This window comes from Acomys minous (assembly GCF_964271855.1).
Source record: "Acomys minous genome assembly, chromosome: 19".
In the NCBI taxonomy this organism is placed as follows: domain Eukaryota; kingdom Metazoa; phylum Chordata; class Mammalia; order Rodentia; family Muridae; genus Acomys; species Acomys minous.
In genome coordinates, this window is record NC_140499.1 from 19,779,357 (window position 1) to 19,794,961 (window position 15,605).

Below are 15,605 nucleotides of genomic sequence, written 5' to 3' on the forward strand. Positions count from 1 at the left end.
TTTTACTTGCATGTATGTCTGCATCATGTGTGTGTCTGTTACCTAAGAGGGCAAAAGAAGGTGTTAGATCCTGGGACTGGAGTTGCAGGTGGTTGTGTCTCGCATGTGAGTGCTGAGAATTGAACTTGGGTTCTTTAGAAGAGAACCTGGTGCTCTGAACTAAACTGCTAAGCTGTTTTTAAAGGCCGTTTCCTCCTCCTCCTCTTCCTTCTCCTCCTCCCTCTTCTCTTCCCCCTCCTCCTCCTCCTGTTAAAAATAAAATGCAAGCAGTGTGTGTAGAGCCAAGAACAAGGACTTTGGCATTAAACAGATCTGGACCGAACTCTGGCCCCACTACTTATTAATCCAGTCACCTTAGAGCCAGATACTTCTCTGAACCATAGATTATAAAATAGGGATGGCAACCTTTCATGTCTTGTGGTGGTTCAAAGGGCTAAGTGAAATGAGGAATGAAAGTCATATTCAGTGACAAGAAAAGGCACTAAATAAATATGTAGTTCTTTAGACTGCATATTGATGGTGTATGTGGTAAACGAATTGTTATTTCTGCATATTATAGTTATACTCCCTGGATCTAGGTGCTCTGATAGATTCTCAGCTGAGCTAGAAAATTGCATAGGTATTAGCTTAAAGAGAAGGGGAAGTAGCTGGGCATGGTGGCGCATACCTGTAATTCCAGCATTAGGGAGGCAGAGGCAGGCAGATCTCTGTGAGTTTGAGGCCAGCCTGGTCTACAAATCAAGTCCAGGACAGCCAGGCCTGTTACACAGACAAACCTTGCCTCGAAAAGCCAAAAGAAAAATAGAAAAAGGAAAGGGGGAGCTTGGCTAGAGGACATAGTTAACATGGCTCAAGGGAAGAAATAATATAATTTCAACATTTATTAGAAGTCAAGGTAGTTCTTCCTCGTTAGGGAAACAACCAACTTTTAACACAGCAATAGCACTTATTTTTTTGTTTTCAAAGAATGTTTGAGACACAATCATTATATAGCCCAGGCCAGCCTTATGCACTGGCTATAAAGCATCATTTATTTTGATGAATAGAAATTCCCAACTGATACACGTTGACATCTAGTTTTCTGCTCTTTACTCATCTGGTTGGAGGAGCAGGGTCACAGTAGCTCATGTCATTGCATTAAGATATAACAAAATACAAATAAGAGAAAGGACAAGTATTAATAATTCCAACACGAAGAGGTCATTGCTACCTTACATATATTATCATCTTTTCCCCTTGGTATTCACATATAAGACTATTTTCTTTTTGGCCTAACTAATAAGTGAATAGGTAGTCTGTCATCATGTTAATAGCTGATTATATTAGAATCCGCAAGAAAAAAAACTTGTGTCCTCTTGTCACTTGGTTCATTACCTGTGATTCTGTCTCCTTGATTTTGTGCTTTTACTATGGCTGATTTAAAAACAAAAACAAAACAAACAAAAAACATGAGATGGGGCTGGAGAGATGGGTCAGTCATTAAGGGCACTGGCTGCTTTTCCAAAGGAAGTTGAGTTCAATTTCCAGCACCCACGTGATTTCTTCTTCTCTTCTTACTCTTCCTCCTTCTTTCCTTACAGGTTTAAAATTGTGTTACAGTCCATCATAGTGACAGTTCTAAATCAATACATGTAATGTTAATCATATATATATATTGCTTTGCTTTGTTTGATTTGCTGAGACACATGTTGCTACTTCAGCATCTTCTTGTCTTTTAATCTCCTCTCTCTTTATTGAGTTGGGATGTAGCTTGCTGTTCTGTGCAAGTCCCTCTATCTGTTATCAGGAGTCAAACAGTGCAAATGGCAGGCTTACAGCTTGAATTTCCAAAGAACCATGCAGAATCAGAAAGGAGTTCTAAAGGAAAGGAAAAATCATTACTCATTTCATATGACAGAATGTAGGGCTTCCCTGCTCAGCTTCCTCCTAGCTTCTAAAGCATCACTAAGACCAGGTATGGTGGCTCGTGCCTTTAATACCAGCTCTCAGGAAGAGAGGCCTTACTGATCTGTCTAATGAAATCCAGGCTAGCCAAGATTACACAGAAAGACCCTGTCTCAAGACAAACTAGAAAACCTAGCAGTGTTTGCCTTTGAAATACACTTTTTTGTTTTGTTTTGTTTTGTTTTTCGAGACAGGGTTTCTCTGTGTAGCCTTGGCTGTCCTGGACTCGCTTTGTAGACCAGGCTGGCCTCGAACTCACAGCGATCCGCCTGCCTCTGCCTCCCAAGTGCTGGGATTAAAGGCGTGCACCACCTCGCCCAGCTGAAATACACTTTTTAATTTGAAACTCAAAAGTATTACTTTCAGCCTTCTTAACTAGTCATTAAGAAAAACAGTGACCAAGGGACCACAGTGTTAAAGGCAAACTACTGAAGAGATTTAAAGGCAATATTTATAGGTTATTGGCATAAAATGTCTTGCCTTTATCTTATCTTGGGGTATCTGTATGTGTTATTTAATAAAGGCATTTGCAGAGAGGAAGTGGGGAAACAATGTGATGAGTACAGGATACAAGACAAAATAAATCAAGTAAAAGGAAGGTGGAGTAAACGGAGGAGACAGGTTCTGTGCCACCGGGGCTTTAATCCCACAGCTTGGAAAGCTAAGGCAAAAGGATCAGGAGATTGGGTTTAGCCTGAGATACATATGGAGACTTTATCTCATAGAGAAAAACAAAACAAAAGTTGGCAAAGGAAAAAAAAACAAGATAAAAAGAGTGCTTCTGTGAACTACAGATGTCATGTTCTGATTACACATTCGCCAACCACACATTAAATTGCTGCTGCCCATCTTTCTTCCTGTTTCTCTTCACATACTTCTGAAACTTAGATTATGGAAAGCCACTGTTTATATTATATTCTAGAACTATAAAAGGCCATATAACTTAGTATTTAAGAGCTCAAAAATTAGAACCCCAGCTCCACTATTTCTAGATTTACAACTTCATACAATTTCCTCATCTGTAAAGTAAGAAAAATAATGCTACATACTAAATAAGATGATGGTTTTTTTTTAAGTTAATTATTTCCCCTGAGGCGTATAGAACACTGTGCCCAATCACCTCTTTGGACACACTATGTGTACAGATAGGCAGGCACACATACATAGTCACAAAAATAATAATTTTTAAAAGAAGAAATAAAATATATCCAATTAGCTGGACATGGTTAATGTATGCTTGTAATCACAATACTTGTTTGTATAGTTTGTTTTTGTTTCTGTAATGACATAGGGTCTCTCACTATGTAGCCCTTAATCTGGCCTGAAGCTTACCATGTGGACAAGGCTAGCCTTGAACTTGTCATCCTCCTGCCTCTTTTAAGACCCGGGCCTACAAGCATGCACTACTGTACTGACTTATGCCCCGATTTGGGAGAAAGAAGAAGGAGGATGACAAATTTTTAGACCAATGTAGGCTACATAGTGAGACTAGATCTCAAACAAAGAATTGGAACAAAAATAATCCAAAGTAAGGATACAAAAGATGTTTTAAATTTTAAAAGAGTAAAACAAATGAAAAGCTTTCTATGCTATTTTTTTATAGCTCTTCTTAAAAATGTTTGTATGTGCATGTGCATACATGTGGAGGTCAAATGACAGCTGTTCTCTCCTGCCATGTGGGATGTAGAACTCAAGGGCAGGTCATCTGGCTTGACAGCAAGCACGTCTACTTGCTGAGGCCATCTCACCAAACTTGCAGGACATTTTTAAGTTTGCAGCTTAACTCTTCTTTCTTGTGTATGTGTTGGTGGGGAGTCATGTATGTAGATCCACATGCAGGTGGTGGCTGTAGGCCAACCTCCCATGTTGTTTTGCAGGGATTATCCACCTTTTTCTTAAAATAGAATCTTGAGGGACCTAGGGCTTACAGGTTAGACTAGGTTAGCTGGGCAGCAAGCCTCAAGGATCTGCCTGTCTCTGCTGTTTCCCCAGCATTGCGCTCACAAGTGAATACCACACCTGGCCAGCCTGCCTGTCTTTCTTTCTTTCTGTCTGTCTGTCTCACCTATCCCAGCTGGCCTCAGACTTGCTGTGTAGCTGAGGATTGCTTTGAACTTGTAACTCCTACCTCTAGCTCCTGAATGCTAGGATTACAGGAGTGTACTACTATGGCTAGTTTTATGTTCTGCTGGGGACTGAGCCCAGGCCGCTTGTGTGTGAGGCAAGCTCTCCACCAACTGAGCCACAGCCTCAGATCTTTACATGGGTAGAACTAAGACCATAGTGCATGCTTGCATCTTGTCTACTGGGCTACTACTCTAACTCTTCAATTGGAAGCCTCCCTCACATTACTAGCTGAGCCATTGACCCCTCCTTTTTTCTTTTTTCTTTTTCTCCTAAAAATGCTTATACACTGGGGAGTGTTCTGGGTTTTGTTTTGTTGTAGGGGTAAAAATTAGGAAAGCTTATAATATATCTTTTAGTTGTCATAATATGTGTCTGTGATGCATACATATATACATACAAATGGATACATAAATGTATTTATTTCATATATGTATGTATGTATGTATATATATGAGATACTTATTTCAAACATATAATTTAATAATTGTAACTTCCAAGCCATACATCTATCTTACTGGAATTTTAAAAATCATTTTTTTGCCTGGTTGTGGTGTATGTCTTTAAACCCAATACTTGGGAGACAGAGGTAAGAGTATCTTATTGAGTTCAAAGCTAGCCTGGTCTGTGTAGTGAGTTCCAAAACAACCAGGGCTATAGAGAAACCTGCAAGTTGTTTGTTTGTTTGTTTGTTTGTTTGTTTGTTTTTAAATCCTTTTATTCTAATTTATTTTATCAACTTTCCTGTGCCATTAGTTTCTGTTGACAACCTCTACTATTCCACAGACACCTTTTCCTCTGAGTGTGATATTCATTAAAGGAGGGTTGCTTTAGTGGATAGATAGATAGATAGATAGATAGATAGATAGATAGATGCTTGGCTTACATTTCTTCAGTAAGTTTTACTTCTCCTGAATGGTGAGGTTGACTTTGAGTTCTTACTTGACCCGACCTGCGGGGTTCGACTAAAACACGGGAGGAAGGTCACCTGTTGAGAATGCAAGACACAAAGAAGGAGAGCAGGTCTGGTTGATCAAACTCTCAAACTTTATTAGTCAGGCAGCAGCTTTTATAAGTCAGAAGGTAGGGAAGCATATTGCTATAGCAACCCAGCTGCAGGCTTTTCTCAAAACACAGGGAATTCCAGGCAGGGTCATAATGTCCTGCCACACAGGGTATCTGGCTCCCTCTTTGTCTAGTCTAACTGCTAAACCATAATAGGGTTGCTCCATCTCTGTCTGTCTTTAGTCTAACTGCTGACCCACAACAGAGTCAGCTAGTTTTTGGTGAAAGGCAAGCTCTAGGAAAAACAGAGACTTAAAGGTGCAGGCTTTGCCGGGCGTGGTGGCGCACGCCTTTAAGCCCAGCACTCGGGAGGCAGAGGCAGGCGGATCGCTGTGAGTTCGAGGCCAGCCTGGTCTACAAAGTGAGTCCAGGACAGCCAAGGCTACACAGAGAGACTCTGTCTCGAAAAACCAAAAAAAAAAAAAAAAAAAAAAGGTGCAGGCTTTGACAAGATGGCTGAACATTGGCCATATGGCCTATTGTCCCCAACACTTAGTCCTTAAGATTTGTATGATATCTGATAAAGTCACTTTTACTAAGTACAGGTGGCTGAGTCAGGGAAGCTCCCTACCTTGTTACAAGAATAAGCAAGAGTTGATTCTAGACACAAAAGTCCATCTTAGGACACCTGCTTTCCCTATATAGATGGTTAGATTCCTTTCTTTCCTTAATTAATTTACAGTACTAAGATTGAACCTGGGGCCTTGCGCATGCCAGGCAAGCAAATGGCTTACTATATCTTCAGAGCAACTCTTCAATTTCTTCCTTTTTAAAAAGAATTTTTACGTGTGTCTATGTATTTGTGGGAGTGTAGGCCATGTGTTTGTTGGTGCTCATGGAGGACAGAAGAGGCTTTCAGATCCCTTGGAGCTGGAGTTCTTGATGTTTGTGAGCTACCCACTACCCAATCCAATGTATATGCTTGCTGAAACGGCAGGAAGTGCTCTTAACTGCTGAACCATCTCTCTTGCTTCTTTTTTTATTTTTAAAGTATGCGTGCCTCTCTCTCTCTCTCTTTCTCTCTCTCTCTCTCTCTCTCTCTCTCTCTCTCTCTCTCTCTCTGTGTGTGTGTGTGTGTGTTTAGTATATAAATATACATTTTTGTGTGTGGGACTTAGGCTTGAACCTAGGACCTTGCTCATGCTAAGCAGGTGTGTAGCTTATCTACTTTCTTAACTGTATCTCCAGCCCCACTGTTTAATTTCTGTAGAGAAAAATCATTTAGGTTTTTTTTTTCTGACAATAACACCATGCCACACTAAATAAATCTATGTCCAAACTGTGCCAAAAAATTGGCATAGCTCCACTCCCATTTGTTGCTTTCCTCCCTATCTGTGGTATCATAGGTAATTTCCTTTTTTTATTTTTTTATTTTTATTTTATTAATTTATTCAGATTACAACTCAACTGTTATCCCATCACTTGTATCCTCCCGTTCTTCCCTCCCTCCCGCTTTCACCCTATTCCCCTCCCCTATGTCTGTGACCTAGGGGGACCTTCTCCCCCACTATATGGTCATAGGCTATCAAGTCTCATCTTGGTAGCCTGCTTATTCTTTCTTTGAGTGCCACCAGGCCTCCCCACCAAGGGGAGGTGATCAAATATGGAGCGCCAGAGTTCATGTCAAAATCAGTCCCCACTCTCCACATAACTGTGGAGACTGTCCTGTCTATTGGGTAGAGCAGAGTAGAGATTTGATGTTTACTATTGTATTGTCCTTGGTTAGTGCAATAGTTTGAGAAGACACCCCCCCCCCCTCCGGGCCCTGATCCACCCATCATGATGTTCTCTTGTAGGTTTCTAGGACCCTCTGGGTCCTTCTAGTTCCCCATCTCCTATATTTCTCTTACCTAGAGTCTCAGTAGGATATCCTCACATCTATCCCAATCTCCTGGAATTAAACACCACCAAACCAAATAACCCAGTTGAGAAATGGGGTTCAGAACTAAACAGAGAATTCTCAACAGAGGAATATCGAGTGGCTGAGAAACACTTAAAGAAATGCTCAACATCTTTAGTCATTAGAGAAATGCAAATCAAAACGACTCTGAGATTCCATCTTACACCCATCATAATGGCTAAGATCAAAAATTCAAGTGACACCACATGCTGGAGTGGATGTGGAGTAAGAAGAACACTCTTTCATTGCTGGTAGAAATGCAAATTTCTACAACTACTTTGGAAATCTATCTGGCACTTTCTCAGAAAACTGGGACTAGGGCTTCCTCAAGAACCAGCTATTCTACTCCTTGGAATATACCCAGAAAATGCTCCGCCACACAACAAGTACATATGCAGCCTTATTCATAATAGCCAGAAACTGCCTTGAAACTGCCTAAATGTCCCTCAGTTGAAGAATGGATAAAGAAACTGTGGTACATTTACACTGTGGAATACTATTCAGCTATTAAAAACAAGGAAATCAGCCGGGCGTGGTGGCGCACGCCTTTAATCCCAGCACTCGGGAGGCAGAGGCAGGCGGATCACTGTGAGTTCAAGGCCAGCCTGGTCTACAAAGTGAGTCCAGGACTGCCAAGGCTACACAGAGAAACCCTGTCTCGAAAAACCAAAAACAACAACAACAACAACAACAACAAAAACCCAAGGAAATCCCAAAATTTGTGGACAAATGGATGGAACTAGAAATGATCATTCTGAGTGAGTTAACCCAGAAGCGGAAAGACTCACATGGTATATACTCATTTATAATTGGACACTTGCCCAAAAGGCATGTCCCACGAAAGTCTTCACTTACCAGGAGATTGGGATAGATGTGGATTTCCTTTTTTTTTTTTTAATTGTTAGTTTTTTATTCTTTTACCATTGCATTCATAAACATAGTAGCATTGCAACATTTATCCCCCAATTTTCTCATTCCTTTCTCTATCCCAGCAGATTCCTAATTTTCCTAAGTCTTCTCCTGCTTTCATGGTTTTTGTTCCTAAGAGAAAGGTTTATAATATTGTTGTAACTTTTGGACACATAGTTACAAACTGACTGTCAAAATTGTAAATATTTTCTTTAAGCTTGTTAAATTATAGGCCAGCAAGATGGCTGAATGGATAGAGACACTGTTAAGGCTGACAAACAGTATTCAATTCCTAGGCCACACATGGTGGAAGAAAGAACTCCTAAGTAAGTTCATAAATGTAAATCAATTGGCCCATCCTTTTACAGAAAGAGAGAGTAACCTTAATTATAATACTTTTTAAATTGAAAGTTTAGATCTGGGCATGGTGACTCGCACCTGTAATCCTAGCACTCAGGATGCTAGGATAGGAGGGCCACAATGTGAGGCCAGCCTGAGCTACATAGTAAGTTTCAGGGCAGCCTGAGTTATATAATGGCAAGACTCTCTCCATGATTCATTAAACATATAAATAATTAAAGTATGCATGAAAAAAATATATATAGTAGCTAATTGTTTTTAAGTAATTTTATTTTTTTTATAGGTTCCAGTTTATTGTGCCTAAGGAATGGAATGGCAGATACAGACCTGTGTGCATTCATCTGGCTGGAACAGGAGACCATGTAAGTAAGACTTGTGACATCATAGCACTTCCATCCTAGAGAATCCTTAGCCCTTTTCCTCAGCACTTGCCCACTGTGTTCTAAGTGTGTCTTCCCTTCTTTCCTTAGCATTACTGGAGGCGCAGAACTCTCATGGCCCGTCCTATGATTAAGGAGGCCAGAATGGCTTCATTATTGCTAGAAAACCCTTATTATATCCTTTTGTGGTACTTAAAGTTTCTTTCTCTTGTTACATGTTCACTCTTTAAAAGAATTATCAGTAGTAACTTTTTTTAAAGATTTTTTTATTTTATTTTATTTTATTTTATGTGCATGGTATTTTGCCTGCATATGCATCTGTGTACCATACGTGTGCTTGGTGTTTGTGGAGGCAAGAAGGCATCAGATCCCTGGACTGGTGTTACACTTGTGAGCTGCCATGTGGTACTGGGAATTGAACCCCGGTACCCTGGAAGAACATCCAGTGCTCTCAACCACTGAGCCGTCTCTCCATCCCCCTATGGTAACTAACTTTCAAAACTAGTTAAATCCAAGTATCAGTTCAGAAAATAATTAAAAAGCAAGAATGAAAGATTAATTTACCCCTCTTAAAAGGAAATGTAGTAGAAAGTAGAAACAGAAGGATCAAGAGTTCAAGACCAGCTTTAGATATATAATGAGTTTGAGACCAGCCTGAGCTACAAGAAATCCTGACTCAAAAAACACCCCCCCACCACCAACAAACATAAAAGCTAGATGTAGTGGTGCACACCTTTAATCCCAGCACACATGAGGCAGAGTGTGCCATATATGGTGGGTCATTCCTATAATCCTAGGTGCTCAGGAGGTTGAGGCAGGAAGGTTGTGAGGAGAGCCAGCTTAGGATGCACAGTGAAACTAATGTAAATATTTTAATCCTTAATCCTTTTTATAATAAGGATCAGTTGGTCCTCTTATTTCTTGAGCTTCTTATGTTGAGCTTAATAAATCAAATGTTTGCTATTAAAGAAATGTTGCTGGGTGTGGTGGCACACGCCTTTAATCCCAGCACTCGGGAGGCAGAGGCAGGCGGATCACTGTGAGTTCGAGGCCAGCCTGGTCTACAAAGTGAGTCCAGGACAGCCAAGACTACACAGAGAAACCCTGTCTCAAAAAAAAAAAAAAAAAAAAAAAAAAAAAAAAAAAAAAGAAAGAAAGAAAAGAAAAGAAATGTTCATTTTTGAAATACATTTATAGTAAAGGTGGAGGTTTAGAACGATACTTAATTTTCAAAATGACATCAGACTATTCACAGAAGAAGAAAAGAAATTGATGCACATTTCTGCTAATAAGAGAAATATAAATAAAGTTCAACAGTTACCAGTGTTTCTTAAGTAACAAACACAATATTAGGAAAGCTACTATGAAAGGGAAACTTACTATGAATGATTGAAAATCAGTTCAGCTCAATACAAAAGCAAAATGAACATATGTATTAGGAGCCTTATCTCCTAATCTCACACCTGCCTGGGGAGATAGGTGGATAGTGAGGTGCCTGCACAGAGACTGAGAGCCTAAGTTCAGATCCCCAGAACTCACCAAAGAGCCATAACCCTAGTGCTAGGAAGGCAGAGACAAATGGATTCTTGGAGCTCATTGGCCAAGGTGGACAGTGTTTGATAAAGATGCCAGTGTCAACCTCTGGTCTCTATATGAAGCACCATGTGTGAGTACACATACACACACACACACACATACACACACCCACACAGAGCCATCTGACATCTAGGCAAAGATGTGGCTCAATGGCAGAGTGCCCTAGCATATATGAGCTTACACAGCCAGACACGCCTTTACCCCCAGCACTCAGCGAGGCAGAGACAGGCGATTTCTGTGAGTTCCACGCCAGCCTGGTCTGACCTCCCAGGCTACACAGAGAAAACCTGTTTGGAAATAGGAAGAGACAGGGGGGCAAGGGGGGGAGGGGGGAGAGCACACATGCTACATAAGCTTTACTTAGATGAGACAATAGAAATTAATATGCACCACAAAGAAACTACTGAGTAACCTGGCGTATAATACTAGAGTGCATACAGTTGCTTGTGCTGTTTATTGATTCTGCAGTTTTGACCTCAGACCTGCCACTTAACCTTTTTGTATTTGTTTTCTCATTTATACTTGAGAATAGTTTCTTAGGTTATAAAAAATACTAAATACTCAGCTTAGAATAGAATTTGGTAAATATTAAGCATTTTTAACGTTTAAATAAAAGCTTAGCATCATGTGTGAAAGGATTTATGATGTAAAAATGGGACATTAAATTATCTTGTCTCGGTGGTAGAACAAATGCACAAGGTACCAAAAGCAAGACAGAAACAAAACAAGCCATGTGGGGTGGAAAAAGAGGAAAAACTATACATAAGAGGAAATAGTGGAAATAATTTTAAATGCTAATGTCGATGTCTAAATAGAAAGTAGTTTTGAATCCTTTTCTATATATCCTAGATTTCTAAAATAAACATGTAAATAAATTATATCAATAAATTTCATTTTAAATCTAAATTGAAGGTTGTCCAACCTTGTAAGTATGCTGGGTATATTAGTTTATATATTTCAAATAAGTAAATTATTTAGTTTGTGATTATATCTCACTAAAGCTACGTAAATTAAATGAAAATCAATTAAATTAAGAAACCTGCGGATTCCTAACAGCTTTTGAAGTAACTAGAAAGTAGGTACTTGGGAGTCATATTCCAATTTAACTGTTTTGTTTAAGTAATATATTCTGAGATGAGTATGTTTAATTATTTTACAACTTTCTCTTTGACCCATCTCCTCAAATGGCTGCAGGAAGCCCAAGGACCAAGTGTAAGTGTCTGTCACCTTTGTTGTCTTCATTTTTGTAGTCTTCAGGACAAGAGTAGAGTCGTAGTTGTCAGCTGTTTTCTTAGTTGGCTTGTTAAACTTAGTAAGAATATGAACTTTAATTCTTTGTTTGCTTATTTTTCCAAGGCAGAGTTTCTCTATGTAGTCCTGGCTATCCTGGTACTTGCTCTGTAGACCGGGTTAACCTCTAACTGACAAGGATCCAACTGCCTCTGCCTCCCAAGTGCTGGGATTAAAGGTGTGGACTACCACTGACTTTAATTCTTATTTTAATGTTTTTACATTTGTTTGTGATAACATACCTGAACAAAAGATAAAACTTTGTCCTTTTTAAGCATATATGTACACAATGTTCTGCCTGCATGTATGCCTGCACACCAGAAGAGGGTACCAGATCTCATTAGAGGTGGTTATGGGTCACTATGTAGTTGCTGGAAATTGAACTCAGGACCTCTGGAAGAGAAGCCATTGTGCTCATCCCCTGAGCCATATCTCCAGCCCTTAAATATATATTTTTGAATTACTGCATATGCTTTTCTTAGGGGGGTGATATGTACATGTGATTGTAGGTGCCCATAGAATCCAGAAGGAGAACACTGGATCCCCTGGAGCTGTGCTTACAGGTGGTTGTGAGCCACCCAGTGTGGGTGCTGGGAGCCAGGGCCAGGTTGTATGCAATAGCAATATGAGCTCTTAACCTCTGATCTCTTTTCCTGGCCCCAAACTTTGCCTTTCCTATAGTATTTTGTTTTTCCAAAGTCTTGGAAGGTGTGTGATGGATAATTGGTCAGAAAAACATTTGGGGGAAAAGTACAATGAGTGATTTCTCCAAATGGGCAAAGGATTTTAAGATACTTGTCTCTCAAATGTGCACCAAAATGTGACTTTGCCTGAGAAAGAATTGGGTAATCAAGTTGGTAAGATGGCCTGTTCTGTGGACAGTCAGCCTCCTTTTCCAGCTATCCCTTCCCTGTGTTTGCCCAGTAGATTTACCAACAAAATGGCCACAGTGGCAGAGTGGAGGTTATGAATTGGCTGGATAACATGGACTTTCACTCACCAAGGCTGACCTGGTTATAGGTGCTGCTGAGTGCCAGATCTGCCAATACTGTGCCCCAATATGGCACCATTCTTCTGGGTGACCAGATAGCAACCTGTTAGTAGATTGAATACATTGGTCTTTCCTTCGTGGAAAGGGGAAAGCTTTGTCCTTATTGGGATACTGTTGGGATCAAACAAATAAGACTTAACCAAAGTACTGCCTTTTTTGTTTTCCGACTTCATTTTGATCATAAGATGATCAAGTTCCCAGGCTCTAGGAGAGATTTCCTGACAGCTAGCCAATTAATTTCCTCCTTTTTCTTTGTTAGTGCCCCAAAATGTAAGGATTGTTTCTAACCATGAAAGAATAAATGATTCTGATTGATGGAAAATTATGGCTGTAACTTGGCACAGATATTTGTGGTTTTCATACTTAAAAGCTCTGTAACATTCTGGTTTGGGGAGGAGGAGTCACAGTTTAGTGGGCTGAATACAATAGATTTTTGTCATCTCCTTTAATACTTACTGAGATGAACAGTTGAGGATGCAGTCAGCTCTCAAGTCTGTCCCTGACTGGTCAGTTTCTGCTGCCTAATTCAGATGAAGATGTTGCTTTGCATGGACTATTGTGCCTGCGTGGGTTGTTTTGGATTTTCAGACCCTAACAATACTTATTCTGGTTGTGTATTTTCCTTTCTTGCACATAATGCTTCTGCCAAAACTACCATCCGTGACTTATCCAGAGTCACAATATTCTACACAGCACTGCATCTGACCAAGAAATTCACTCCATGGTGTGATAGTGGGCCTATGATCATAGAACCCACTCTTCTTACCTTGTTTCCTACCAGCCCAAAGCAGCTGCCTTGACAGAACAATGGAATGTCCTGGTTGGTTGGTTGGTTGGTTTCTCTCTGTAGCCCTGGCTATCCTAGACTTGCTTTGTAGACCAGGCTGACCTCAGACTAACAGAGATCCACCTGCCTCTGCCTCCCTGAGTACTGGGATCACAGGTGTGTGCACCACTGCGCCCAGCTTGGAATGACCTTGTGAAGATAGTTACAATGCATTATCTAGGAAGGTTGGGGCAGGGTTCTCCAGAAGGGAGTATACGCTTTGAATCAGCACTCAGTATTCCTTGTTTACTGTGAGGACTAGGTTAGAATGAATTTTGCAGAACTATGTGAAGGGTAAAGTCCAAGCAAAATACAGAGCTAGTTCTAGGCCAGCCAAGGCTACACAAAGAAACTGTGTGTGTGTGTGTGTGTGTGTGTGTGTGTGTGTGTGTGTGTGTGTGTGTCGGGGGTGGGGGTTGTTATTTAGACTAACAAGAAGCAACCTGAGTTAATAAGACTGACTCATACAGACTGAGGTTGGAATGATAACTTGTCATTTACTAATTATATATCCTAGCCTCTTTAGTTCTGTTATAGAATGGGGATGCTAGTGATTTCTTCCATGCAAAATTGCTTTTGGAATTATGTTTAAAAAGCATTGCTCCTGTTGGCTGTGGTGGTGCAAGCCTTTAATCCCAGTACTCAGAAGAGGAGGCAGGTGGATCTGAGTCTAGGGGCATCCAGGGTTACACAGAGAAACCCTATCTCAACAACAGAAAAAAACAAATCAACAAAAGAAAGAAAGAGAACATTGTTTCTCATAGTATGTGCTTGTCTGAGGTAGAGCTGGATTTCAGTGGTAAAGCACTTGCCTGGTGTAGACAAGGCCCAGCACTTGATCCACACACAGCCCTGAAAACCATAATAATGATGGTCCAGTTTGTTTGATTTTTTTTTTCCTCAAAGAGTTCTACAGGAGTACAAATAAATGGCTTGCCATTTAAATCTTCAAATCACAGTTTACTGCTCTTGCTTGATTTGGCTGGGGTCAGGGAGGTGGACACTGAATGAGATGCCTCACTAAGTTGTTCAAGCTGGCCTATTTCCGCCTCCCAAGTGATGGGATTACAGTCAGATCTACCATCATGCCCTGCTTCTCTCTTTTAAAAAGTCATCTTAAGTCTGTTTTCATCAAAAGTGAGTAAACAAATAACAAAAACTTCCAAAGACAGGAAACAGTTAGACCAGGTCCACCATAAAGATCTCCCTTGACCCAGAACCTTGCACTAGCATTTTCTATGAAAAGAAAAGAGCCAACCGAGGAATGACAGGGAGTGGAACTTCGGAGCTTCTATCCAAAGCCAAATACATGTTGTAATGAGATATAAAACTGGCTGAAGACAGAACAAAAAGAAAGGGAGGAATTTTCTGACAGGATGTGATCAGTTTTGATGGCAGAGAGCATACTGTTTGTTCCTGTTAACACTACTGAAACAAGGTTTCACTCTGGAGCCCAGGCTCGGCCCCAACCTCTGCTCCTGCTTCAGCATTCCAACAAAACCTTGTCAAAATGTACACACATTGACTTAATGATTATTCAGTGGGTGCCACTTACATTAATTATGTGAAGAACCTACCAGTTTGATATCGAACCCTAGCCACCCTGGAGCTTAACATCTACTCTCTACCAAGTATCTAGTTACAGAAAGCAGGCTTTTCTTTATGAAAATTCCCTGATGCGGGCCACAGTGGCCCACCTGTAATGCCAGCACTTGTAAAGCAAAGGCTAGCAGGTCAGAGTTCAGTACCATCCTGATCTATAATAGACCCTGTACCAAAAAGTAAAAGAAAATTTGAGGTATGTTGGTTTTTATTTGAATTAATTTAGCCAGGTTTCATTCCACATACCTATAATCCCAGCACTAAGGCTAAGGCAGGTAGATCTAGAATTCAAGGTCAGTCTGGCAAGCATGGCAAGGCCCACTTTCAAATAAATTGATTAAAACATGTGTTGTAGTCAGTCATAATAGCACATATATGAAATCTCAGCAGAGGCAGGAAGATCTCAAATTTGAGGCCACCATGGGCTACATATGAGTTCACTGCTAGCCTGAGGTATAGAGCAGGCCTCCTTCTCAGGAAGAAAAATAAAATAAAATGTAGTTGTGGACCAGCAAAATGACTGAACTGGTAAAAGCAATTGCTGCTCAAGCTTGGCAA

At 40.4% G+C, this 15,605-nt stretch overlaps 1 protein-coding gene across 4 annotated transcripts in view; it reads left to right on the top strand.

Annotated features, from left to right (window-relative positions):
- The window catches only part of ABHD18 (abhydrolase domain containing 18), a 46,848-nt gene that overhangs the window by 19,132 nt on the left and 12,111 nt on the right, over nucleotides 1-15,605 (top strand). For 2 of the 4 annotated variants that reach the window (XM_084768510.1, XM_084768511.1), the window contains exons 5-7: nucleotides 8,586-8,664; nucleotides 8,773-8,870; nucleotides 11,473-11,490. In XM_084768510.1, the coding sequence (XP_084624636.1) occupies nucleotides 8,586-8,664; nucleotides 8,773-8,870; nucleotides 11,473-11,490 (195 nt within the window). The other 2 variants (XM_084768512.1, XM_084768513.1) reach the window with 2 other exon arrangements.